This window comes from Suncus etruscus, chromosome 3 (assembly GCF_024139225.1).
Source record: "Suncus etruscus isolate mSunEtr1 chromosome 3, mSunEtr1.pri.cur, whole genome shotgun sequence".
NCBI lineage: Eukaryota > Metazoa > Chordata > Mammalia > Eulipotyphla > Soricidae > Suncus > Suncus etruscus.
In genome coordinates this window covers 164,846,449-164,874,424 of record NC_064850.1, presented here as the reverse complement: position 1 = coordinate 164,874,424, position 27,976 = coordinate 164,846,449, and the positions used below count along the sequence as shown (strand labels likewise).

The following is a 27,976-nucleotide window of genomic DNA, read 5'->3' as shown; positions in this document are numbered from 1 at the left end:
GCTCTTGGCCGCCTCCCGCCGCGGCGGTGCCGCCGGGCGCCGCGACCCTGCCGGCCGAGGCCCCGACGGGCCGCCCGCCCTGCCCGGCCCGCTGTCCCGCCGCCTGTCGGCCGCCGTGCTGGCGGCGCGCGGCATGGACGGGGACGAGGCGGAGGCCGAGGCCGGGGCTCCGGCTCCGGGCCCGGGCGCCTGCGCCGGCAAGCCGCACCTCGAGAAGCTCACGCTGGGCGTCGCCCGCGTCCTCGGTGAGGGCCGTCGGCACAGGCGGGGAGACCCAGGCTGGGGGGGACAGGAGGGAATCCCGGGCCCGGAGCGAGAAGACCGGACGAGGGGACGGAGGGAGGCCCTGGAGCCGAGGGAGGCGAGCTGCGCCCGAAGGGCCTCTCTCTCCGCAGACGGGGCCTCGGGCGCGAGCGAGGTCTGGGCCCGAGAGGCGCAGAGGCGGCCTCCGGGGAAGGGGAAGGAGGGCCGCGGGAGGACGCCTGGACGCGGCACCGTCGCCTTCCAGGTCAGTGGGCGCCGGACTCGGCGGGCCCGCGGCTCGCGCTGGCCTCCCCTTCCCGGCCCCCTCTCAGGCTCGCTGTCTCGGGGCCACAACCAGCGGCATCTCAGGACTCTCCCGGTCTGTGCTCAGGGTTTTCCCCCCCCCCCCCCCCCCGAGCACCTGCGAGGACCGCACAGGCCGCTTTGAATGGAAGCCGGGCCAACCGTGCAAGGCCAGTCCCAAAGCCCTCCCTGTCTACGCAGGGGTTCTACAGCTTTTCAGCAGGGGGCCAGTTCACTGTCCCTCAGACCGTTGGAGGGTCTGACTACAGTAAAAACAAAACTTAGGAACGAATTCTTATGCACACTTATTTTGCAATGAAGAAACGAAATAGATACAAGTACAATATGTGGCCCGCGGGCCATCGTTTGAGGACCACTGGAAGGAGTCAGGGCCACGAAAGAGAAGATACGACCACGTCGCAGTCTTGCGCAGAAAAAATACTTTCTTTTGAAATCCACACTGGGTCTGCAGTGTGAGAGGAAGTCAGCAGCATCCGACTGCCGCTTACAGAGCACCCGGAATGTATGTGGTGGCCAGATCTGACCCAAGGCTTAAGGCATATATCTCCCAGGAGAAGATGCTCGCTTTCGAAAGACAAATGAAGGGCTGAGGAAAGGGGAAAGAGGGACCGTCCGCTAGAAACAAAAGGAGGAAAGATCAAGCAGGATGGACGGTACCTGTTCTTGGCTGCCCGATTGCAGTTATGGTCAAGGTCCACGTCCCATAATCACTTATGATCTGCCCTGTTCTGTCTCTGGCCTGATTTTCATTCGATTTCTATCACAGTGGCCTCTTTAGTTCTAACATAAACCTATCAAGCATGCTCCCTCTGAAAGCTTTTGCCATTTTCCATACCCTCCCTGGGAAATTATCTTCATTCAAATGGCACTCCCATTCAGATCTCTAGTTAAATATTATGACCGTAAATAACCTCTCTGAATACAGATCTAATAACACCATCTCCAACTTTTCTCTTACCCCGCATTATTTTTATACTAATGACACTCCTTTCTACTTGAAATAAGTGTTTATTGGATTGTCATGCCATACTATACACACATAGATTCCTTTCCTCTTTTCCTTCCCTTTGTTGGTATTGCTGTGTGCAACTTGCCACTTATTTGGTTGCTGTACTCACACAGTTGGCTGTCGTGTGGGGAGGAGGGAGGTTCACACACACTTGTTTGAGGACTAGAGGTCTCACAAGCAGAGCCCGAACTGCCCTATGGTTCAGTAATGGACCAAAATTTATGTACTCATGATGCAAGGAAGGCACTTGAGCACTGTCACATCCCCGGTCCCATTTGGCTGCTTCCTGAGAATAGGTACTTGGTCTTGTTTGCCTCTGTACAGGTCATCTGTAATTGAAATATGTGTTTTGTTAGATATCAATGATTTATAAAAATCAATGAGAAAAAACCAATTGATTCTCATCTAGGGCCACTATTTTTTAAGTTTGCCTATTTTCCTCATGTCTTGGAATATGATGCAGTTACAGAGGCTGTTCCTCCAGGTATTCTGGCTTCTTCACACACCCCAAAGATACAAACATTAAGATAGGTCTGTGTACCTGTCTGCAAGCATGTGTGTGTCCTCAGATATAGGGACAGACATCTTATCGAGGGTCCCACCTTGATCCTCAGCCACTGAAATGACACCAACTATCAGTGACCCTAAACTAGTATAAGAAGATTGGAAAATGAGATTTTTCCAGTCTTTAATTAAAAGTTTGGAGGGTTTTTTTTTTTTTTTTACCAGAAATAAAATATGCTGTAGGAACTTAACTAAACCATGTAAATACAAAACAAACAAACAAAAACGGAGAGGAAGAAATGTTAAAGATAAATCTTCAAAGGTATTCTTCAAGTTCTCAAAGCATAGAAAAACATAACAAAATCAAGACAATTCAGCTAACATCAGGCCTTAACACCAGCTCCCACAATGAGGCAACAATAGAACAGCGGTGTTTTTGTTTTTGTTTTTTTAGATATTTAAGCACCATGATTACAAGCATAAATGTAGTTGGGTTTCAGTCATAAATAGAACATAAATAGCGTTTTAAGAACTTAAAATGCAAAATGAAAACCAAGTCATTTCAGAGAAATCTAGTAGATTGTTTAACGATTCATGTGTAAATTGAGATGAATTTAGCAAAAAAGACTAAGTGATCACCATTCACATAAACTCTTGCACAAAATCTATATAAATGTATTATAAAAGGCTAAAACAGAGGTGAGATAAAGAGTAAAAGATTAAGACACTGCTATCTAGTATAACAACCTAAAAGAGTACACTATAAGTACAAAGGTAGCTATTTTAGTTGGCAGAATTCTAAAATGACTTTCATGTTCCTATGTAATCTTACTCTTGAGAATGTTCATGATTTGTAAATATGACAGATATCATTTCATTAAGTAGATCAAAGCTTCTTAAACTGTCAATCACAATCCCATGTGGGGTTATGTGATTTAATATGGGGATGGCAAATAGTTTGCAAACAGTTTCGGGTTTCTGAATACTCGACAACCAAAAGTTAATTCAAATCAGATATATATAATGCACTCGGCTATATTGCATTACTTTACTGCAGTCTTGGTTCTGAACACACATCACTGTGTGTTGTGTATGTTGACTCTAATCTTGCCAGAAACACCCAGTTTAGACTTGGGATTATGCTGTGCATGGTGGTGTGTTCCTGTACACAATTCCTTGCTCCTATAGAAACAACATAGGTAATAGTGTAATGATGAGAAATAAGTATTTTCCTAGTACCATGCCCCATCATGTAGATATCAGATTCGTATCTCTGGATCAGATTAGAATATTTAATTTTTTTAAAAGACTGCTTTATGAAGGGTGGGACAGAGGTCAGAGGGTTAGATTATGTTGTGGAACCCAGGTTTGAAACCTGGCATTGCATGGTTCTTAGCTGATGAGATATGTCATGTTCCCTGCTGTTGTTAAATGTTAGAATTAGTAGTTCTTAGGAAAAATATAGGAATGAAAGTCTTACACTTTTAATCTACCTCCCACACACTGTTTTTGTAATCTGTTTTGAAATCCAAGGCAAATAGTTTATCATTGTTCTATTACTATCTGTTCCTTTGTTTTCTTTCTCTGTACCACGGATGAGTATGATCATTTGTGAGATTTGAGTGAGTAAGGCCTCCCTCTTAATTTCTCTTATGCAGCAGGTTTAGATATAGTTTGTGATAGATCAGGGCTCAGAGAAAAGGGGAAATTTTATATCTATAACTGACGTAAGTCTTACCATTGGTTGGAGCATTCACAGACCAACCATAAATTCAGGGAGATAGAGCAATGTTCAGTAGACAACATCGTATGAGTAGATACGGAAGGAAGGAAGAAGTACCATTCATGGCATGTCTCACAGTTACTGTGCAAACACTACTGAGCCTGATGGCCAAAGTTTTGAGTGCCAGGAATCAAACCCAAGTCTCTTGCATGCACAGCATGTACTCCAGCCCGTTCAGCTAGTTCTTGTCCTTATGTCTTATCCCAGAATGATGGTAAAACATTACCTATTTCTGTTTTAAATATTTTATTATTATCTTCTCAATTTGTTCTTAGAGCGGTATTTGGGTTTTACTTGCATCTTAAAAAAATGACTGAGAGTACCATTCTATTCCTTTTCTTTTTATGTAGAAATTGAGCTCATTGAGAAGTTCAGCATGAAATAACAGGAAACTAAAATCTCTGAATTTTGTGTTAATCTGAATGAAAGGGCACTACTGGTTATAGGGGCTTTGCAATAATATACCTGCTATCTAATAGAAAGGAATTTCTTTGTGGGGGCTGGAGAGGTAAGGTACTTGCCTTGCATGTGGGCAATCCAGGTTTCTATCCCCAGCTTCCTAAAGTTGCCTGGCAGCACCAGGAGTAATCTTTGAATACTGCTGGGTGTGATACACACCCCACCACACCCCATTTCTCCCCAGAAGAAAGAAAAGAATATCTTTTCTCTTAAGTAGACTTCATTGTCCTATGTTTGGGACCCTTGGTTCAATGCTACTAGAATTTTTTTCTTTTTCTATCACAGGGATAATGAATGATATTCAGGGGAATGTGATATTCCTAGACAATTAATCAACAGTGAACTATACTGAGCTAATTGACTCTTTTTCTTCAGAATCTTCCCCAGGTGTGACAGAGGTGACCATCACAGATAAACCACCTGCTGAACGTCATATGATTTCTTCATGGGAACAAGTAAGTTTTGCCTGACTTCATCTCTCAAGAATAAGAAGTCAACTTAAATGCCTTTTAATAACACTGTCCCCAACTGGCTTCAAGGCTGACTTCTTCTGTCTCCGTTTCTTTTCTTTTTTCCTTTTTTTGTTTGTTTGTTCTTGGGTTTTTTGGGTTTTTGTTTTTGTTTTTGTTTTTTTTATTTTGGGTCACACCCACCGGCACTCAGGGCTTACTCCTGGCTTTATGCTCAGAAATCGCCCCTGGCAGGCTCAGGGGACCATATGGAATGCCGGGATTCAAGCCACCATCTCTCTGCATGCAAGGCAAACACCCCACCTCCATGCTATCTCTCTGCGCCGCCCCCCCCTCAGTTTTTTTTAATGAGCTACTTAACTCTTGCTGTCATGCCGTTTTCCTAACTGGAAGCATCTCCTCTGGGTCTTGCTCTCATAGAGAGGCAGTGGAACTTTTGAAGTTGTGCACAATAAAAAAATTCAAGAAAGGGAAAATTAAATATTTATATCTTTGTCTTGATTTTACTATCTAAAACAATAGTGGAAATCAGTATAATTGTATTGTAGCAAGTATAATTGCAGGACAGCATTGTCAGGGGTCTGGTTTGGAATTTGAAAATAATCTTTCCTAAAGAAGTATGAGAGGGGTATAAGAGTAAGTAGAGCAGATAAAGCACTTGCCTTGGACACAGCTAACCCAGGTTCAATCTTTGTCACCCATTTGGTCCCTGAGCACCTCCAGGAATACAAGTGCAGAGCCAGAAGTAATCTAGCCTCATCAAGTGTGACACAAAACAAAAACCAACAACAAAAAAAAGGTTATGAGTAAAACTGTTAAACAGTTAAGTAGATCCTGGAAAGAAGAAACTGTGAGATGGGAGCAGTTACACTGTTTAAGAGCATATAAAAAGGTCCACTTAAGCAGAGCACAGAATAGCATGTCAAAGACTATGACAAGGCCTAGGATATGCAGGACCTCTCAAATCATCAGAAGCTTACTCTTGATCTTGGGAACAAGAAAGGAGTAGATTGCTATCTTGGAAAAATCACTGTGACTACAGTGACTAACTGGCATATGACTTTGACCAGGAAGAAGAAATTATTCTGCTGTTTAATGAACCTGATAATAGAGATAACATGGGTTATTTCATTTAATCCTTATAATACTCCTATTATGAGGTGGGTATATCTTTGTTGTAGATGAAACTGAGAATCAGATTCAAAAAATTTGTCTTGGGCCCCATAGTAGGGCCTGAAATTGAATCCCTTTCTGCTTCCTTAGACTGAAACCTCTCTAAAAGAGGGTCACTTTGCTTGTCTTGCACTGGCCAGCCAAGTAACACCTGGATCTGTGTGTGAATATTCAAGTGCCTGTCTATTGGACTAACCTCATTTGGCAAAGATAGCAGTAGGTTCTCCGGAATATATGTAATGGGAGTTTCATCTTTCTCCAGGTCCCACTATTAGTGAAACCCCAGGCATTTTCACATTCCACACAGCCTTGATTCTCATTTCCATGATCCCTAAAAGATAATTCTGACAGTGTCTATCTGCTGACCTCTTTTAGGTAGATTCACTCAGAGCTACTCCTACGCTGGGATCTCACAGCCTTGTTGATGTTATTGTTACTAATCTGTTACTTCATGTAAGGCTTAGATCAACCCTTAGCAATAATTGTGTGAGGCTCTTCTGTGAGAGGGGGACTCATACCTTCAAAAAAGGAAGGCTTCTAAATGGGTGCTGGGGATCTGCTTTCTGTAAAGGAAAAGGTAGATCAGGACAGTTTAGCTTTAGCATGCCTTCCATGTTTATCTCAGGACTAGCTAGAGTCTGAATTGGATCTCACTGGGCTTAATTTGCCTCCTGGACAATGACTATATTGTATGGCCCCTCTAGCTTAGACTGATATAGAAAAGAATGCAGTTAGAGAGCTAGATTAGTTACCATTCAGAATCTGAAGGAAGAAAAGGATATGCACTGTTGTACTCAGGGGCTTCCTAGGCCATACTCTCAACAGTGCTTGGGATCTTTTAGGACTATACCCATTTACACTCCAGGAACCATGTGGTGTCCAGGATCAATGGGTTCAGACATGCAAGCATATGCCTTAACTCCCGCATTGTCTCTTCTGCCCATTATTTTAGTAGGGACTGTACCCAGCTGTGCTCAGAGTCACACCTGAACTAAGGGCCTCACATATACTGATCTTAAGTTGTTTCACCTGGATTGTCTCCCTAGCCCAAGACTTAGTATTTACATCATAATTTTTGTCGTAAAACAAATGCTCACTAAAGAAAAATTGAAGAATACGTCAAAAGGTAAAGCAGAAGGAAAAAATGGTGTAGGACTTTACCATTTAAAGATAATCATTATTAGTATACTTTTTTGTTAAGAGTGTGATAGAAGATGTGAATAGTTTGGGGACAACCTGAAGACCATGTGTGAGGAGGCTTGCATGTCCCCTTGATATGTACATCAAGTTTACTAATGTACATTTTCTGTGGCTAAAGTTCTTTAGAATCATGAAGTCTCATTAAAACTTCCTAAACAACAGTTTATATAAGTTTTAGTAAAATTCAAAATAGAGCTGATATTCTGTACTGTTTTGATGCCTCTTTTGCATTTAAGTAAAGGAGGAAAGAAGTTTGGAGCTGGTCTGAAAGTCTTTCACCCCTCTTCCTCACCCAGAGGCTTACTGAAAAGCAAATTTTTATAGGACTAGACTTGATAACCAATGACCTGTGTCTGTTTTTAGAAGTGTCTGTAACAGAAACAGGATACCACAGACATAGAAGTCCACTTCTCTAGAATATTATTCTGGATCCCTCTTACATATGCTTCCCAAGTAGAGACCCACTATCCGCTGCTCCACCCCATGGGCAAGTGCAGCGTGCTGTCAAGCCCACCGACATAAGGCTAAGAAGGTTACCTTGGAGTGAGGAAAATAGCCTAGAGTTATAGGCCCTTGTCTAACGTAAGTAATACCATATTTCAGTTTATCTCTGAAGTGACTTGAAATCACTTACTGAAAGGCTCATCCGGGTCCAATATTTCCTGACTCTCTGATGCAAATACAAGACTAAAAAGATTGAAAACTAAAGCCTGCATGACCAGTACCTGCTGTGTTATCTTAAGATTAGAGGAAAAAGTAAATGAGCACATCCTATTTTAATGTGTTTCATCCTTTATTCTTTAACAATCTTCCTGATTCATGTCCACTGTGCCTGCTACCTGCCTTTGTAATAATGGTAGTTACAAAGACCTAATACAGGGGTCTCAAACTCGCAGCCTGTGGGCTGTTTGCGGCCCTCCATACAACATTTTGTGGACCACGGCTGGCCTTCAAATATCGCAGTATTTGCAATTAATCGCAATAAAAATCGCATTACTAAGAAAAAAATTGCATTAAACATTCGCATACCCCAAGCAGTTCCGTTCGGGGTATGCAAATGTTTAATGCGATTTTTTTCTTACTAATGTGATTTTTTATTGCGAATATTCAGTAAGCGAATAATCGCGAATACTATTCGCCTAGTGAATACTTTGCGCTGCTCCTGCCCGCTATCCCCTGCATTATCGGAGGCCTAAGGGAGAGAAGTTTATTACAGAATTAGATTTTGTCATACCTTCATCATGACTTCATCAAAGCCTGCAATGAAGAGAAAGATTGATGACGAGCATGGACAATTTCAGAAAAAGTGGGAGACGCAGTATTTCTTTGTTGAGCACGGGGGCATCCCCACATGTCTTAATTGCTCAGAGAAAGTTGCACTGCACAAGGAATACAACTTCAAACACCATTATTTAGCTAAATATGCTGAGGAATGTGCAGAATATCAAGGAAATGAGAGAGCCAAGCAGGTTGCCAGTCTTAAAGCATGTCTAATGAGGCAACAAGATTTCTTCAAGAAAGCAAACAAAGAGAATGTTGCATCAGTCGAAGCTAGTTACATGGTTAGTGAGATGATTGCTAAGGCAAGGAAGCCATTCACAGAAGGAGAATTTGTTAAAAAAAAAATGCATGTTACAGACTGCAAGTATTATCTGTCTGGAAAAGAAAGGTCAGTTTAGCAAAATCAGCCTTTCTGTTAACACTGTGGCAGAGCGCATTTCTGACATGTCAAGTGACATTTATTATCAACTGTGAGAAAGCCAAATGTTTTGATGCATACTCAGTTGCTCTTGATGAGGGCACAGATATAACAGACACTGTGCAGCTCACAATTTATGTCTGTGGTGTTGATTGCAATTTTGAATTAACAGAATAGCTGCTCGCAATAATTTCAATGCATGGCCAGACCACCGCTAATGAGATATTTCGGCATCTGTGTGATGCCATTGAGAATGCAGGTTTGCCATGGAAGAGGTTTGTTGGAATAATAACCAATGGAGCGCCATTGATGGGAGGAAAAATGGACTGGTGGCACTTGTTCAAAAAAAACTTGAAGAGGAGGATGTAGAGAAGGTCATTGCTCTTCATTGCATTATCCATCAGCAGGCCCTTTGCAGTAAATGCCTGCCGTGTGACAATGTGATGTCTCTTGTGAAGTGCATCAACCAAATCAGATACAGGGGCTTAAAGCACAGGAGGTTCCATGCTTTTTTTAGAGGAAATGGAGTCAGAATATGGAGATGTGCTCTATTTCACCGAGGTATGTTGGCTCGGCAGGAGAAATGTCCTGAAAAGATTTTTTGAGTTGAGAGAAGTGAAAGCCTTTATGGAGAAGGATGGGAATGCTGTTTCTGAGTTGAGTGATCACAAATGACTCATGGACTTAGCTTTTCTTGTTGACATCGCACATAAGCTGAATGTACTAAACAATATGTTACAAGGCTCGGGGCAGCTTATCAGTGCTGCCTATGACAATGTGAGAGCATTCTCCACAAAACTTGTGTTATGGAAATCCCAGCTCTCTCAGACAAATCTTTGCCATTTCCCAGCATGCAAGGAACTTGTGGATGTAGGCATACCATTCAGTGGTGAGAAATATGTTGATGCTATTTTTAACCTAGAGAAGGAATTTGATCACAGATTTGCAGACTTCAAAAAGCACAGAGCCACTTTCCAAATTTTTGTGGACCCCTTTTCCTTTGATGTACAAGATGCCCCTCCTGTGCTTCAAATGGAGCTCATTGACCTGCAATGCAACTCTGATCTCAAAGCCAAGTTCAGGGAGATTAGTGGAAAAGCAGACATGCATGGGCAGTTTTTGAGAGAATTGCCCCCAGCTTCCCTGAGCTTTCCCGAATGTTCAAGCACACCATGTGCCTTTTTGGGAGCACATATTTGTGTGAAAAGTTATTCTCCACGTGTTCAGGTCTAGACTTAATGATGATCATCTTCAAGCCATACTGAGGGTCTCAACTGCTTCCTCTCTAAAGCCAAATGTGGTTCAGATTTGTGAGAAGAAGTGCTGTCAAGTCTCTGGCAGCAAGGAATAGGCAAAAAAATGCCATGTTCAGAAGAAATAAAACTGTTAATAATGACGTTTGAGGACTTCTTTTTTGTGAAATCCCTTATGCGGCCCTGCCTCACCCCAACTTTGCCTCCTACAGCTCCCAGGTAAATTGAGTTAGAGACCCCTGGGGTAGGGTATTTGTTTTGCATATAGCCAACCCTGGTTCAATCCTTGACATTCCCAGATGCTCCCCAAGTCTGCTAGGAGTGATTTCTGAACACAGAGCCAGGATGCGCGCTGTTGGATGTGGCCCAAAATAAATAAGTAAATACCGTATTTTCCAGCGTATAAGCCAACCCCCTAATTTTGCAGTTAAAACATAGGTTTAGGCCTATATTCGCTGTATCAGACAACGTTCCTGTGCTGCAACTGTATGTACCACAGTGAGCCTATCACAACAAAGGTTCAAAGGTTATTCTGTAATAGACTTCCTCTCTGACTCTGGCCAATCTGAGCAGGTCTTTTACAGTGTAGATTCGGGTCCAGAACATTGTCTAATTTGCATGCATAAAAAGCCTGCTTGGATTGGCTGAGTTAGAGAGGCGGTCCAAGCAGCCTTGCAGTGATTGGTCCCTTATCATAGGCACCTTTTCTGGCAATTCCCTGGTGGCGTCAGTTAATCTCCCCCACTACATGAACCAAACACCCCATCCTAGGACCCTAGCAATGAACCACCAACATGGTTAGCTGGGTTTTGCCAGAAGTGGCCCCCAGATCTCCTGAGTACTGTTTGGGAGCCTCCAAGAAAGAGATTTGGAAACTCTGCGGCCTGATTTTTTTGTTTGTTTCGTTTAGCAGCATATTGAAACATTTTTCAGGATATACTCGGTGTATAAGACAACCCTCTATTTTCGGTTGACTTTTTTTGTTTGAAAAAGTCATCTTATACGCCGGAAAATACGGTACTTAGTTTATTTGGCATTTGTATATGTTTGGAATGTGTTAAATGTATGATTTCATCTTTTTTGTGTGTTTTGGTTAACTCTGAATAATTTTTTAAATGCTGGAACAAAATAATGCGAAAATGCCTTTCTTGGTTATTTTCATAATAAGTGTTATGATCACTAGACTGAAATTCTATAGCTGCCTTAGAGCTGAATGACTCCAGGCATTAGCTGATATTAGTTAGAATCACGATTAAGAAAGGCTGTGAACAAGTTTCCTTGTTTCTACCACTAGATGGCACTAGCAACAAACAATCTGAGTGTACATTGCAAATCTTGTGGTGTGATTTAAGTAACTTTATTAGAACTGATCTTTGAAGTCTTGCTGACCTAAGGGTAGGATAAAGACATCCTATGTACACAATTTCCCTTTATAAAATCATAGAATGTTTTTTTCATATAAGAGACCCTGATGGCAAGCATCTCACTCCATATAACTTAAGAAAATAATCCCACTGGCCTGAGCACCGTAGCAGCAGTAAAGCATTTGCATGCAGCTGATCTGGGATGGACCGTGGTTCGCCCCTGGTGTCCCATATGGTCCCACAAGCCAGGAGTAACCCCTGAGCATCACTGGGTGTGCCCCACCCATAAAGAAAATAATCCTACAGCCCAAAGAATCAAATTTTTTAGGTTTTTGCACAGCTATGATACTGGGAAAAGAAAAGTGAAATCTGATTATTAGAGTGCATAGATTAAAGTCACATTATGTAGTTTTGTTTAGAGTATTTGTCTTAAATGTGTGACAGCTTGGGTTCAACCCTCAATATTACAATACAAAATAAAGCAAAAGGAACATCAGGAAAAAGAACACAGAATGCATATTTAAGTTCTTATGTGAAGAAGATATAAATCTTTTATTAAAATAACTCTCATATAATCATCATAAACCATTGCTTTAAAATCCCTGAAAATTTTAAAGTTGCTTTTCACCTATAGTTTTTAACAATGCCATGCCCTAAATCTTAAGTACCTAGTCTTATTGCTCCCATGCCCATTTGCTTTTAGTGTTTTGTTTGTTTGTTTTTCAGTCACACCCGATGACTCTGGGACACCAGGGGGCTCAAACTGTGGTCCATCCTAGGCTAGCGTGCGCAAGGCGGACGCCACACCCTGCACCACCGCTCTGGCCCCTGCTTTTAGTGTTTTGTGAACAAGACTCAGTTTATTTTTGAACCTGGATTCAGATTGTCTTGCTACCTTTTCTCCACACTTTGGTGTGTGAAACTGTATCATACTTGACCAAAAGCAAATTTACTAGTAAGACTTGATCAAGAGACCAGAGAGAAAGTAGGTACAATTAGTAGGGTGCTTGTCTTGCATGTGGCTGACACAGACTTAGTCCTCAGTACTCCATATCCTTCCCCAGGGACCACTAAGAGTGATTCCTTAGTATAGAGACAGGAGTAAGCACTGAACACTGCTTTTTCTAAAGACAAAACCAAAAAAAAAATCGAGAAACCCAGATTTCAGTGGCATGTCAAAATGGTGCGATAAGCTAAAAATTTGGACAGATTAGTTACTAATACATTGTTTCTCTAACTGGTTTAACCAGTCAGGAAATCACTGGTCAAGCACTTTTTTTTTTTATATGAGATACTGAGTTCTAAACTCCAGCACATTTTACTGTTTTCAAATTTCTGTTGTTCCCCCCTCCACTTCAGTTACATTACCCCTATATGGGGTCATTAAACCCACAGTTTACTCTAGTTAAGAATGGGCTACAGGAGTTACAGGAGTGAAGTTGCTTACCTTGCAACTATCTGACTCTGGTTTGATCCCTGGAACCACACATGATTCCCAAGCCCCATGAAGAGTGATCCCTGAACAGAAAACAAGAAGTAAACCCTGAGCACTTTTAGTGATTCCACCTGGAAAAAAAGAATGGGAAGGATATGAAAAACTTGAAACAGTGAAAAGTTTCTAAACATGAAGTGGCCAAAAAATTCAAAATTCACAGTGATTCAGTTTATTTCTCAAGCCAAAAGAGATTGTGCATGGGAAGAGCTTCCGCAGCCTTGATCCAGGGAATAAACAGGTTTCCTGGATTCTCTGAATTGTTCTGGCAAATTAATTCAACCTGAGGGGAATTTTCTAAGAACCTTTGACTTATAGTTAGTTGGGAGCACAAAAATTTGTTTGGGCACGGGACATCTGAGGAAGGCATAAGAAACTAGCTGATTGCTCAGAAGTCCAGATCACTGACTGGGCTTGCAACTGGCATCTGAAAAGAAGGATGGCCTTAGGAGACTGACCTCTTCACCTGGGAGTCTCTACACTTTCTCTGGGAAAGTAGCATAAGAACTGAATTTTCAGATAACATTCTAGGGTCTGGGAATTCCTTATTGGTTAAGGAAAGCCTCCTCACTCCTTTAGAAACGAGCTATAGGATAAAAACAAAATACTGCCTGTTGTTTTATCTTCTGGGAGTTTTGTTTTTATGTCTTTCATTCAAGGCTTTGGTTGATTTTTGGGATGATTCTTGTGTTGGGATAAAGTTGACTTTTGTGTCCAGCTTTCCAAGCACCAGGTGTAAAGAGACTTTTCTTTCCCCAGTGCTACTTAGTCTGATTCATTGATCATGTATGTGTGGACTTATTTCTGGGAACTGTTTTGCTTCATTAATCAATGTGCCTTGTTTTTCTTCTATCTCAATTCCATTTTTTTACTTGTTATAGATTGAAGTTGTGAAGTATGAGTCTGAGTCTTCCAGCTTTTTCCTTGATTTTGGTCATTTGGGTTTTTTTTTTTTGTGGTAACTATATAGATTTTATTATTTAGTTCTATAATAAACTGTCATTAGGATCTTGATAGGGATTGCACTGACTTTGTAGACCTTTGCAGAAGAATGAGCAAATGTTTTTAAACTAGTCTTCAAATCCATGCATTCAGAATATCTTATGTGTCTTGACTACCTTGGTCAAATTTATTCACAGGTATTTCATTCTTTCCTGATACGTTGATTAATGGGATTTTAAAAGATTTCTCTCAGTACTGAAGTGAAGGTGCCTGCCTTAAAAAAACATGGGGCAGATTTTGGTTTCCCAACACCACCAAGCATCATTGGGAGCAGCCTCTGAATTCTAAACACAAAGCAAGAAGTAGCTCCTGAACACTGCCAGTGTGGCCAAATAAAACATACAGACAAAAAAAAAAAAATAACCTTGGCATTGCTCAGGGCTACTCCTAACTGCCCTGAAATATCACTTCTGGTGGTGCTTGAATAACCAAAATGGGCTAGGAATCAGACTCCGATCCATAGCCTGTAAGGTAAGCACCTAATCCACTACACTGTCACTCTAGCCCCCCATAAGTCATTGTTTTTCATTTAATTTTCTTGCCTAGTTGCTCTAAGACTTACAGTAATACATTAATTAGTGAGAGTGATCATCTTTATTCTGTTCCTTAGCTTACATTTATTTTTTAGTAATATCTATTTAAGCACCATGATTACAAACAGGATTGTAGTTGGCGTTTAGTCATAAAAAGAACACCCCCCTTCACCATTACAGCATCCCCACCACCAATGTACCACTTTACCCTCCTCCCACACCCCTATCGGTATTTGAGACAGGCATTCTACTTCTTTCACTCATTGACATTGTCATGGTAGTTGTTAGGGTATTTATTTCTCTAACTGCACTACCACTCCTTGTGGTGAGCTTCATATTATGAGGTGATCCTTCTGGCCCTCATTATTACAATAATGTCTTTTATTTTTCTTAAAACTCATAGATGAGTGAGACTATTCTGTGTCTGTCTCCCTCTGACTTATTTCATTCAGCATAATAGTTTCCATGTCTATCCATGTATAGGAAAATTTCATGGCTTCATCTCTCCTGCCGGAAGCATAAAATTAGAGTTTAGCCATTCATCTATTGATGAATGGCTGTTTCCAGATTCTGGATGTTGTAAATAGTGCTGCAGTGAATATAGGTGTGAGGAAGGTATTTGTGTTCTGAGGGTATATCCCTAGGAGTGGTATAGCTGGATCAAATGGAAGCTCAATTTCCAGTTTTTAGAGGAATCTCCATATTGTTTTTTTATAAAGGCTGGACGAGCCAGCATTCCCACCAGCAGTGAATGAGAGTTCCTTTCTCCTCACATCCCTGTCAGCACTGATCGTTCTTGTTCTGTGTGATGTGTGCCACTCTGTGGCATAAGATGGTACCTTATTGTTGTTTTGATTTGCATCTCCCTGATGAGTGAATATTGGTGTGAAACATTTTTTCATGTACCTTTTGGCCATTTGTATTTCTTTAAGAAATTGTTCATTTCTTCTCCCCATGTTTTGGTGGGGTTAAATTTTTTACTTGCTATGGTCTGTCAGTACCTTATATATCTTAGTTTTTAGCCCCTTGTCTGATGGGTATTGGGTGAATAGTTTCTCCCATTCTGTGGGTGGCTTTTGTATCCTAGGCACTATTTCCTTTGAGGTGCAGAAGCTTTTCAGCTTAATAGAGTCCCCTCTGTTTATCTCCACTTCTACTTGTTTATAGAGAGTGCTGTTTCCCCCTTGAAGATGCCTTTAGTCTCAATGTCATGGAGTGTCATACCTACATGTTCTTCTATATACCTTATGGTTTGGGGTCTGATATCAAGGTCTTTAATCTGTTTGCATTTGACCTTTGCGCATGGTGTTAGATGGAGGTTTGACTCTGCTTTTTTGCAAGTGGTTGACCAGATGTGCCAACACCACTTATTGAAGAGGCTTTCCTTCCCCATTTTGCATTTCTTGCCCTTTTATCAAAGACTAATTAATTGTACATCTGGGGAACATTCTCTGAATACTCAAGTCTGTTCCATGCTGTTTTAATGACTATAGCTTTGTAATATAATTTAAAATTGGGGAAAGTGACCCCCCCCCTCCATATCTCTTTTCTCAAGTGTTGCTCTAGCTATTCACGGTTGTTTATTGTTCCAAATGAATTTCAGGAGTGTTTGATCCACATCTTTGAAGATTGTCAGGGGTATCTATAGGAATTGCATTAAATCTGTCTAATGCTGGGGGGGGGGAGTATTACCATTTTAATAATGTTAATCCTCCCAATCCATGAGCAAAGTATGTGTCTCCTTTTTCTTGTGTTCTCTTTTATTTCTTGAAGAAGGGTTTTGTAGTATTTTTGTATAGGTTCTTCAGCTCTTTAGTTAAGTTGACCTACTTTGTGGATAGATTTTATGAATTGTGTTCTCTGCTTTTACTGTCTATTGAGATGAACACCTGATTCTTATTTTTCATAGTTTTCATATTCATGAGTATATCATGTGATTTACAAATGCTGGACTACCCATACATCCTTGGAACGAATTCCACTTGGGTAGTGGTTTTATCTGTATAATATATTTTTGTATTTGGTTTATAATTTCAGTTTATTTTTCCATTTTCGTTATCAGGAATATTGACCTGTAATTTTATTTTCTTGTGATATTCATGACTGTTTTTGATCCTTGGATAATATTGGCATGATTAAATGCTCCATTTTTATTTCTTGGAAGAACTGAAAATGGTTAGAATTAATTATTTTATTACTTAGTAGAATGCCCAATAAAGTTGGAATTTTCAGTTTCTTCATAATTGTTTTAGTAATATGTGTTTTGGGGATTTATCTGTTCTAAGTTGTGCAGTTTGTTGACTTATGATTGTTCATAATAGTAGTGTTTCTGGTTGCTGGGAGACTGGTCCCAAAGTTCTTTTACCCAGCCATGATGTAACACTCAGCTGCTTTATGATTCTAGAAAAATAGCTGCATCCTGCCTGAAGATGTGAAGAATTTTTACCTCATGACCAACGGCTTCCATATGACGTGGAGTGTGAAAGTGGATGGTGAGTTATCATCCTCTCTGTGGGAGAACGTTTCTCAGCTGAGAGATTGGGTAAAAGGACCTTTATGACTAAGTTTTTTAATTTGGGTGGTTTTCATGATTTTTCCTACAGCGTAGGGTCCTAGAGCTATGTTTATTTCCCAAAGCTAATAGCTAAATGTCATCACTCACCACCATCCATACAGAGTGGAGTCTACACTTAACTAGAAACTCAACCTAGATGCTTCCTCCTGGAATACATGGAAGAAAAGATTCATCATTACACAAAATTCCTGAACCAGCTTATACCTAAAACTTCTGTGGAGACTGTCCCAACCTCAGTGTGAACTGAAAGCCTCTTTAATCAAAAAGACAACCCTTTAATTTCTCATTAGTGCTGGTGATGACACCAGGACTTTGGCCCTCACATTACAACCTTTCATTTCACACATCACACCTAAAGTCATCAGCCACCTTAATTCCTGCAGGGTTCATGTTAAATGTGTTTGGGTAAGACATCAGTTGCAGATGTAAGAGCTCATATCTGGCTACATGTCAAAGATTACCAGAAAAGACAGTACTACATATTTAAATGAAAATTCCTGTCAAACTCATAAGATAGAAAACCGTGACCTAGTCCTTGGAGGCTAGCCCTTCCCTGGCAGATTTTGCTTATCTTAGACCTCTGAACTCCAACCACCTCCCCAGATCTACTTTGACCCTCAGAAAGAACCTTGCATCTCTTCAGATTATTCCTGAGAATGGACAAATTTCTGTTTTACAGCAGTCTGAACAGTAATATGTTTTCCATTGTGTCTCACTCCTGAGTTTCTTTTGTGGGATTTTCTAAAGCTTTTCTCCACCATTCTTTAGCTGAGTAGAGGCAATTTTATTGAAAGATTTCTGAATATTTAATAGGAACTTTTATCTTAAAAGCCTTTTCTCCAGTAACCTAGAAACTATTCTTATCCCTAGTATGAACCTAGTATGAGACACCTTCCTATAGCTTGACTTTCGAAGTCTGGGTATCATAATGAAGAGAGCTTAGACATTTCTATTCTCCCTTGCCATATCAGGGAAACAGATTAGCTAACAGCCCATTCTCTTAGTTGAATTCACTTTGCTGTGCCCATTCTTTATTGGATAGCTAATAGAAATGGGTAATGAAAGACAGCAGAGGTATTTTATGCTATGTACCTCTTTAAGCATTCTTTTCTCCTTGGACATTCCATGGGTCTCTACACTGTTTTCCTCTCACCTTTGTTCCTAGCTGTTATCCTGACCAGAGTCATACATGCCTAGTTGAAGTCCCCGCATGCCTAATTGGCTGTGCTTACAAACAATCACATGCTCTATTGCAACACAAGGGGTCTCAGACAGAGCCACTGTGACCAGGTTCACATGGGATCCAATTCATGACCTCATGATTGTATGCCAGGTGCTTTTTTGCTCTGAACCATTTCCCTGAGCCCTATGCCAGCTATTTTACTACCTTCAGCCATTCCATCTGTTTTTCAGCTTCATTTTCTGCATCTTTGTGTACATGCCATGTTGAATAGCCTATATTATAAGAATCCTACAGATTAGGAAAATTCAGTCTGTTCTCTTTTATACCCTAATTACAGAAGACACTAGCCAATCAAAAAATCTGTCAGGTTATCACTAGTAAGAAAAGTGACAGGTAGAAGGGGGAAGATATGTTCCATTGTGAAAGCTTCTAACAAAAAGATAAAAGTTAATAAAGCAGCTATTCCTGGGGAAAGCAGAACTATTTTTCCAGGGAGAGTGACCAAAACATTTTTAAGCTTTTTAATTTCCTGGAAAAAATATTGGTACTATGGGCATTGATTCATTTATCCTCTTTCCATTGAACACTCAGCCTGGGATCTAACAATAGGTTGCTCAAACAAAAACTCAAGTAATGGCCATTGGAACTAATCTGGTTCTCTAGGTAATTCTTCTTTCTAATGTTTCCATAGAACACTGCATTCCACTGGGCAGCATGACAATTAACAGCCTCTCAAAACTGACTCAGCTCAACCATTCTTCCATGTACTCGCTTCCTAATGCGCCGACTCTGGCAGATCTGGAGGACGATTCACAAGAAGGTATATGAAGGAACCTGCTTGGCTTAAAAGTCAATTCATTTTATAAAATACTGAAAATCTTGGGAAAGACATAGTGGTATTATGCTGTGTTCCTCCAAACAGTCCCTTTCCTCCATACTATGGAGTTTTATGTCATTTTTATGAAGGAAAAAAAATCCAGAAGTGGGATACTTGATTTGCTCCCAGTGTCTGTTCACTGCCTGATGTACCTATTGGCTTCTTGATAAAAGAGTGAATGCCATAGATTAAACTTGACTAAACATTTTAGTATCGAGGTGTCAAGAAACAAAGAAGTCTAAAGACAGCACCCTTTCTATATTCCAGCGTCTTTGCATCTGTATGAAATAACTTATAAAACAGATGGCTATCAAAAACGCTGAACAATTGAGTAGAAGGGAGGACTTCTTCATTCAGTTTTGTGTTGATGACCTATAGCTTAATTAACCTAGGCTTATCTATAATGCATAATGTAGTTTATATTTCTCAGCAAGAAATACATAGCTTGTATAGCTAATTGAAAAAAATCAATAACTCTCCCTCTAACTTTCAGCACAATCTGCCTTTGCATACAGTTCTTATCCTCATGGTTGAGAAATATGGACTCTACCTCCAAACTTCAAGTCTGTATTCTGGACATAAGAGATAGCTATCATTTGGCAGAATTTCTGCCTTTTTTACCAGTAAAAGACTGTTTTTTCAAAAGCTGTTGTTAGTAGCAATAGTCACAGAGCAGTCAGGTTAGCACAGCTGCAAGGGATGTAGCTTTGCAGTGCTGCCTCTGTACCATCCTTGATCTGTGAGGTCCTGGATTCCATCATCTCTAGACTAATAGAGACTTTTGCTTGAGTGGTATGAGGCTACAAGCCAGGTGTCAGCTATACTATTCAGTCATCTAAGCATAGTGGCCTCTTCTAAGCTCACCATAGTTTGTTGCATTAAGTTTCTTCTTTAGGTACAGGACCTTTACCTTGCTGGGTGTTGGCACAAGGTCACTCTGTAAGCTGCACTCAGAAATGAGGTGCAAGACCCTCTCATACAGTGAGTGTATTTATTCTAAGTCATCAGGAAGATTTCTTTCCAGTCTGCTACAGTAGTCATAGAAAACTATGTTAAAATCTCTAATCTCATGAAGAATGTTAAAACATAAAATAATTAAACAGAAATTAAGAGATATGAAATAGAGCAATAATAATATACTGGGATTGAGTTATCCCCTTTAAAAACAAAGACTGTCAAATTGACACTTTTTTAAAGCCCAATTCTATTTACGTTTTATTTTCCACTATTATACTTAAAATAAACATGATTCTTCCAGAAATGTCAGGTAATTCAATCTTAAAATATTAGTTAAAAAATAGTGACTGCTCATTAAAACAGCATGGTATTGGTGTAAAGACAGACCCTTAGATCATTGAAATAGACTTGAATATTCTGAGGCTGACCCCCAGGTATATGATCAATTGATCTTTGATAAAGGGGCTAGAAATACAAAATGGAACAAGGAAAGCCTCGTTACAAGTCATGTTAGGAAAACTGGTCAACTACTACATGCATGAAGTTCAAATCAAAATGGATTAAAGACCTAGATAACAGACCTGAAATTATAAGCTACATAAAGGAAAACGTAAGCAGAACACTATGACATTGAAGCTAAGGGCATCTTCAAAGATGAAACACCACTGAACAAGAAAGTTGAAGGAAGCAAAGATAAACAAATGGGACTGACTTCATTAAGCTGAGAATCTTCCACACTTCAAAGGGAACAGTACATAGGATACAAGATTACCCATGGAATGGAAAAACTATTCTTCACCAATTACCACTAGATAAGGGATTAACTAAGATATACAAGGCATGATAGAATTTAGCAAGAAAAAAATGATCTAATCCCATTCAAAAATTGGGAGAAGAAATGAACAGACATTTCCTCAATGAAGAAATACAGATGGACAAAAGACTCATGAAAAAAAATGTTCCACATCACTAATCATTAGGGAGATGCAAATCAAAACAACAGTGAGGTTTCTCGCACCATATAGATTGGCACACATCACAAACAACAAGAACAATCAGTGTTGACATAGATGTGGGAGAAAGGAACTCTCATTCACTGCTGGTGGGAATATAAATATAGACTGGTCCAGCCTTTTTGGAAAACAATATGGATATTTCTCAAAAAACTAGAAATTGAACTTCCATAAGATCCAACAATACCACTCCTAGGAATAATATACCTTAGAAGCCCAAAATCACCATGCAGAAAAGCCCTCTGAATTCTTATGTTCTTCGCAGCACTATTTATAATAGAATCTGGAAGCAACCCTGGTATCTGAAAGAAATTGTACATCTACACCATACTATGAAATTATTAGGAAAAAGGAAGCCATTTGCTTATATGTGGATGGGCATGGAGATTATTATGCTGAGTGAAATGAGTCAGAGGGAAAAGATAGAATAATTATTCACTTGTGGGGTATAAGAAAAATAAAAGATACTATGTTAATAATATCTAGAGATGATAGAGATGAGGATCAAGAGAACCAGTCTATAGTAGGAAGCTTGCCACCAAGAGTTGCAGTTAGAGAAGTGAACAGTGACAATGATAGTTAGAACTGATCACTCTGGACAAGAAATGAGTGCTCAGAGGAGATAAAGTGATATATACATGATTCCCCTTCATTAGTAATAGTGCAAAACACAGTATCAAAAGGAGAGAGAAGTAAAATATCTTCCCTAGAGGTAGGCAGGAGGGAGAATGAGTGGGAAGGAAACTGGGGACATTGGTGGTAGGAAATGTGCACTGTTGAAGAGAAGTACATTCTATGACTGGAACTCTATCATGTACAATTTTGTGACCACAGTAATATAAATATTTTATTTTATATATAAAGTAATTATACATAATTATAATATATATAATTGTATATAAAGTAATATAAAATAATTATATATTTTTTAAAAGCCTGAGCTAAATAAAATAGTGACTATTAGAAAAACAGAAAGAGACACAACATTATGAACAAGAGTCTGCATAGGTAAGAGAAAGAGAGACCCACTGGTACTACCAAGAGTAATGAAACACCAGAACATAAGAACAGTTGTAGATAAGATAGCAGCATGATTGGTGAACTGGTAAGGGGATAGAAGAATAAAGGTGGATACATCCACTCCCAAAGTGTCTCAGGCAGCCATTATAAAAGAATTAAATATAACTCAAGTCTCTTAGAGGGCTATCCATAACAAAGTATTGCTTCTTAAAAAGCCATATTCAGATCAAGTATTTGATAGTCTATTTTGATGCTATTAAAAACCATAAAGATTTAAAGTAAAAATATATACCTACATGTCTAACTAGTAGCATATGAAATCAAGAACAGGTGTAACAGGTCCAGAGCGATAGCACATTGGGTAGGGCCTTTGTCTTGCATGTGACTGACCCCGGTTTGATCCCCAGCATCCCATATTGTCCCCAGAGCCTGCCAGGAGTGGTTTCTGAGTGCAGAGTGAGGAGTAACTCCTGAGTGCCACCAGTATGGATCCTCCCTTCAAAAATAGGTATAACCTTCAGGACTGTGGAAGGTCACCTTATATTAAAATTAGGAATTCAAGAATTTATGAATTTATGTAAGTTTCATATGTATTAAGTCAAACATAGCAAGCATTATTTTTATACCTGTTTTATCCAGCTTTCTAAGATTGTAAACTTTACCCCAATCTCTAGTACTAATCTTAATTGCATAACTGTAATGAAAGAAAAAACGTTTCTATTGCTTGCATTTCTAAGAATTTATCATTTTTCTATCTTCATGATATTAGTTGTTAGGTATTGCTAACTGAACTAGACTTAGAGTTAATTATAATTAATAGTGAATAAATGCTATAAAAATATACTTTAGAAGAGGAAAAGGTATTCTAGTAAAAATGTCATAAAATGCTTTAAACATGAGGAAAGCACTCATGGGATGGGAGAGATGACATCAATACCAGGACATTTAGATTATTCTGCCTTTATGTACAGCTTCTTAAGTTCATTTCATGGAACTGGAAAAATAGCTTAATGGACTAGGGTACATGCCTTGCATGAAGAGGCCCAGGTTTCATCCCTAACACCACCTGGTCTCCAGAACACCACTAGGTGTGGTTCTGGTTGCTCACCTAGCAGCATACTTGAATAGTTGCTCTGAGAATTACTGGGAGGAGCCCAAAGGCCCCTTGCCTTCAAGCACTGCTTGCCAGCACCCTCCACACCCCAAAACAGAGAAGCTCAATTTTTTTCATACTAACTTTCCCCAGATTCTGTGACAATATACTAGTGATAGGAGAGCTTAGATAAAGAACTTTGGGCATAGGTAAAGTGTAGTACATTTAAAATAATAAGGGTCTCCCCCTTTGTTTTCATTTCAACAAAGCTGAAAAGTATATAATTAGGTTGGATATATTTTAAAATTACTGTTAACTTCTGGGTTTGCAGCCAGTGAGAACCAGCCAGAGAAGCCTCACTTTGATTCTCGCAGTGTGATATTTGAGTTGGATCCTTGCAATGGGAATGGAAAGGTTTGCCTTGTTTACAAAAGAGGGAAACCAGGTAAGATTCATTGACAGGCATATTAATTCTTGTAGTGTGATATTTGAGCTGGATCCTTGCAATGGGAATGGAAAGGTTTGCCTTGTCTACAAAAGAGGGAAACCAGGTAAGATTGACAGGCATGTTCCTGTACGTGGGCTGGCTTTTTGGCTTACCTTTTTGAGCCAAAACTCAAAAGACACATTCCTCCCTTCTTCCTGAGGGGCACCATTTCTTCTAGGTGCTAAAACCTTGAAAGCACACATTTGGTTTTCTCTGAGAACCCCAAAACCCATGCCAGGAATTTTTTCGGGTATCTTTCTTTGTGAATTAATACAGCATAGTCTATAGCAGGGGTGGCGAACAGGATTTTTACCCTCACTCAAAATGGCAAAGTGCAATATGTGTTTAATATATTATTGTTAAAATTATATGCTTTTGTGTGAGTGTTTGTCTGTTTTGGCAGGTCACTGCGTGGTGTGGCTCTCTGACTCTCACAGTTTAAAATTTTGGTTCTTTGTGTCGAACTTGTTCGCCACCCCTGGTCTATAGGATTAGAATATTGATGAATCAAAAATTAAATATCCATTCTGTTTATAGGCTTCTCCACAGGCTCTTGCATTAGAAAAACATTCAGGAAAAAGCATCTTATATGCCTCTTTATCTAGTTAATAGCAATAAGAATCATATTACTTATTCAAGGTAAGATCCATAAATCAAGAGACAAAACTGGTCTCTTTTTGTTTTGTTTTGTTTTGTTTTTGTTTTTGGGCCACACCCGGCGTTGCTCAGGGGTTACTCCTGGCTGTCTGCTCAGAAATAGCTCCTAGCAGGCACAGGGGACCATATGGGACACTGGGATTCGAAACAACCACCTTAGGTCCTGGATCGGCTGCTTGCCAGGCAAACGCCGCTGTGCTATCTCTCCAGGCCCAAAACTGGTCTCTTGAGCATTGCTCAGACCTTATCCTCTATCAATTCAGACTGGATCCACAAGGTTCTGCCCTTTTTAAATAGCTTTCTGCCTGATGGAGTGAAAAGTTATACCAGATTGACCTTTGTGGAAGGAAAGAACATTCCAGCTGGGAGAATTTTTTTATGAAACAGTTTGTGACCTGCATTTCAAAGCAATGGGTTTTAGATAGGGAAGGGGTACTTATTGAAGTTAGGGGCAGAAGCAAAGAGGCACAGGTAAAAGTAATGCCATGGGAAGACACAATTGATTAGGAAGGATTGAGAAACAATTTCAGTTTACTGGACCCTGTGGTTTATTTCAGGAATAGATGAAGCCATAAATTCAGTGGGTACTGTCTATGAAGTTTTAAAATCGAAGTGAAGGGGTTTATGCATAAAGTGAAGAATAATGGAGAAGCAAAGTTTTTATTTTATTTTTTAGCAGAAGAATGGTAGTCAAAATGATATATGTGTTGATAAGCTCTTGAAGTGGAAGAGACTAACTAAAGGCCATTCAGATAGATGTTGCAGTCCTGGACAGAAGTAGGACAGACCCATGGATGTGAATGAGAAGACCAGGTGCAGGTATGAGGCAGGAACAGATAAAGTTCTGCTTCAATTTAACAAAGCCATTATATTGAAACAGCATAAGATTTTCCTGAAGAGAAAGCTTATTTGGGCTTAGAGCCTTATGCATTTCTAATCTTGAGACCTCCCTAGAAAAGCAGCACCAATCAGAATTTGTCAGGAAAGTTGAAACTACAATCTTCCCACTGAAGGGGAGAGGCATGCTGAAGCTGCACAGAAAGGAGAGCTATTAGATCACTTGAATGCATGTATGGCCAAACCCAGCACAGAGATCAGCTTCTAATCAGGAATTTGAACATAATCAACAACAATAAAAGTAATTGGGGAAAAAACCCCAAATAATCAGAAATAGTGGCCTTTGAAGAATACAATTAAGAGGCTGAAATGGGATAAAATTTGTATAGTTCATAGCTTCTCTATTGGATTTTTGTTTTGTTTGGGGGCCACACCTAGAAGTTCCCTGGCAGACCCTTGGCTCTGCATTCAGGGATCACAGGTCCACCATGTATAAGGTAAATGCCCTACTATCTTTCCATCCCCTCTACTGGTTTTTTTTTTAAGCCACAGGTATATATTAATTCTTCATAGAGGAAACTCATTCATTCTTTTCTTTGCAATTTCAGCACTACCACATGACACTGAGATTTGGTTCCTGGACAGAGCATTGTACTGGCATTTTCTCACAGATTCCTTTACAGCCTATTATCGTTTGCTCATCACCCACCTGGGCCTGCCCCAGTGGCAGTATGCCTTTACCAACTATGGCATTAGCCCACAGGCCAAGGTAAGAGAGGAAGAGCTTTCATCTTGGATGTGGAATCTAACAGAATTTTCTGAGGAATGGTTTAAACTACAGGTTCTTAGATTTGGGCCAGAATGCAGGAACTTGCATTTTCAAAAACAATGCTGGGATTTCACTGCAGGTGGTACAAATATATACTTTATAAGCAGCTTCCAAACTTGATTGAGCCTCAAAATCACCTGGGAGTTAATATCTACTTAAATTTTATTAAGAATTTACAATGATTATGGATAGGTAGCACATGTACATGTTTAACAAGACAATCTCTTATTCTACAGTTCCCTGCCTCCTAGTGTACTTCTCCACAAGCAACCACTTTCAGCTTCTTGTGCATTCTTGCATATAAAACATCCCTGTAGGGCCCGGAGAGATAACACAGCGGTGTTTGCCTTGCAAGCAGCCGATCCAGGACCTAAGGTGGTTGGTTTGAATCCCGGTGTTTCATATGGTCCCCCGTGTCTGCCAGGAGCTATTTCTGAGCAGACAGCCAGGAGTAACCCCTGAGCACCGCTGGGTGTGGCCAAAAAAAAAAAAAATCCCTGTAGGGGCCGGAGAGATGGCACAGCAGTAAGGTGTTTGCCTTGCATGTGGAAGGTCGCTGGTTCAAATCCCGGCATCCCATATGGTCCCGAGCCTGCCAGGAGCGATTTCTGAGCGCAGAGCCAGGAATAACCCCTGAACACTGCCGGTGTGACCCAAAAACAAACAAAAAAATCCCTGTATACTATGGCTTTCAGTTCCTTTTTCTAAATCCCAAGAGCCATTTTAATAACATGGTTCACATCCTATTCCATCTTGGTGCTCATTTACTATTACATTCCAAGCTGTTCATTTTCTAGACCTGCCTCCGGGGTTACACCTGGCTCTACACTTAAGGAATCACTCCTGGTGATGCATGAGACAGATCATATGTGGTGTCTGGGACCAAACCTGGGTCTGCTGCATTGCAAGACAAACAGTATTATTACACTATATAATTGCAGTCTACACAATATACTATCACTCTGGACCATGGACTGGAAGCACTCAACTGGGTAGTAATAGATTAAGGACTCATCTCCATGTGTGTATTTGGTGGGCCTCACTTTACTAAAGTGTCTTGGAATCATTCTTGTGGATGGATAATGATCAATAAAATTGTGATCAATAAAAGTGATGTTCTCAGCTGCCCAGAAAATGAAAAGATGTAGACAGGTGGTCTTTTGAGAGAGTCAGTGTCAATTCCTCCTGATGGCTAGTGACTTAAAGCAGACCAAAGAGGACATATTTCCTTAATGGCTTGTGACTTAGCATCTAGGCTTCGGACTCATTTGATCAGAAGAAAGGTTTACTCAGAATTGTAAATGTGAGACTGAATTTTAAAAGTTATGAGGCCTCCTAAAGCAGTATGTGTGCTAATAGGTTTTCCAAGTAGCTTTTCTGTCATAGTGTTGCCTCTTCTCCCCAGCTCTCCCAGGAGCATTAATAATTTCTAGTAACACGTTCTCCCAATTCTGCCTTACAGCAATGGTTCAACATGTATAAGCCTATGGCCTTCCACACAAACCTGCTCACAGAAGAGAATGACTTCTTTGTGAACAAGCTGGATCCCAGCAAAGTATTCAAGAGCAAGAATAAGACGTTGGTCCCCAAGAAGAAAGGTCCTGCTCAGTCCACCAGTGCTCCCAAAGGACCTTCAGGTCCTCCCTCCACTTCTAAAACTTCCTCTGGCTCTGGAAACCCCATCCGGAAATGAGTGATACACCTTCAGTTCCCCATGATCATGTCCAGACACAGATGTTCCAGTTGTCGTTCAGGCCTCATATTCTACATGTGGAACCATAGACCTCTTATATGAGATAATGAAATCCTGAGTCATACTCTGTGCATGGACAGGAGTTGGAAGGGTTGACTACACTTTCCCCCAGAGTCCATCATAGTCCTAGCAGCAAGTCACTCTGCATGCCTTTGGAAACTGGAGAAATTGAGATCTCAGTGAAAGA

At 40.2% G+C, this 27,976-nt stretch overlaps 2 protein-coding genes across 3 annotated transcripts in view; both read left to right on the top strand.

Annotated features, from left to right (window-relative positions):
- RPRD1A (regulation of nuclear pre-mRNA domain containing 1A) overlaps positions 1–27,976 on the top strand; it is a 1,137,547-nt gene that overhangs the window by 355,727 nt on the left and 753,844 nt on the right. The gene's annotated exons all lie outside the window — the stretch shown is intronic.
- TPGS2 (tubulin polyglutamylase complex subunit 2) lies at positions 176–27,976 on the top strand. The gene is made up of 8 exons (XM_049769717.1): positions 176–245; positions 4,698–4,777; positions 16,913–17,000; positions 18,958–19,086; positions 23,558–23,640; positions 23,747–23,777; positions 25,816–25,976; positions 27,499–27,976. Exons 2-8 carry the CDS (start codon positions 4,757–4,759, stop codon positions 27,727–27,729), a joined length of 744 nt encoding a protein of 247 aa, XP_049625674.1. The 5' UTR covers positions 176–245; positions 4,698–4,756; the 3' UTR covers positions 27,730–27,976.

Coding starts and splice junctions, on each gene's coding strand:
- TPGS2 (XM_049769717.1), top strand. CDS start 4,757: ATGATTTCTTCATGGGAACAA. Junction 4,778..16,912: donor TGATTTCTTCATGGGAACAA/GTAAGTTTTGCC, acceptor TTATGATTCTAG/AAAAATAGCTGCATCCTGCC. Junction 23,778..25,815: donor CTACAAAAGAGGGAAACCAG/GTAAGATTGACA, acceptor TTGCAATTTCAG/CACTACCACATGACACTGAG.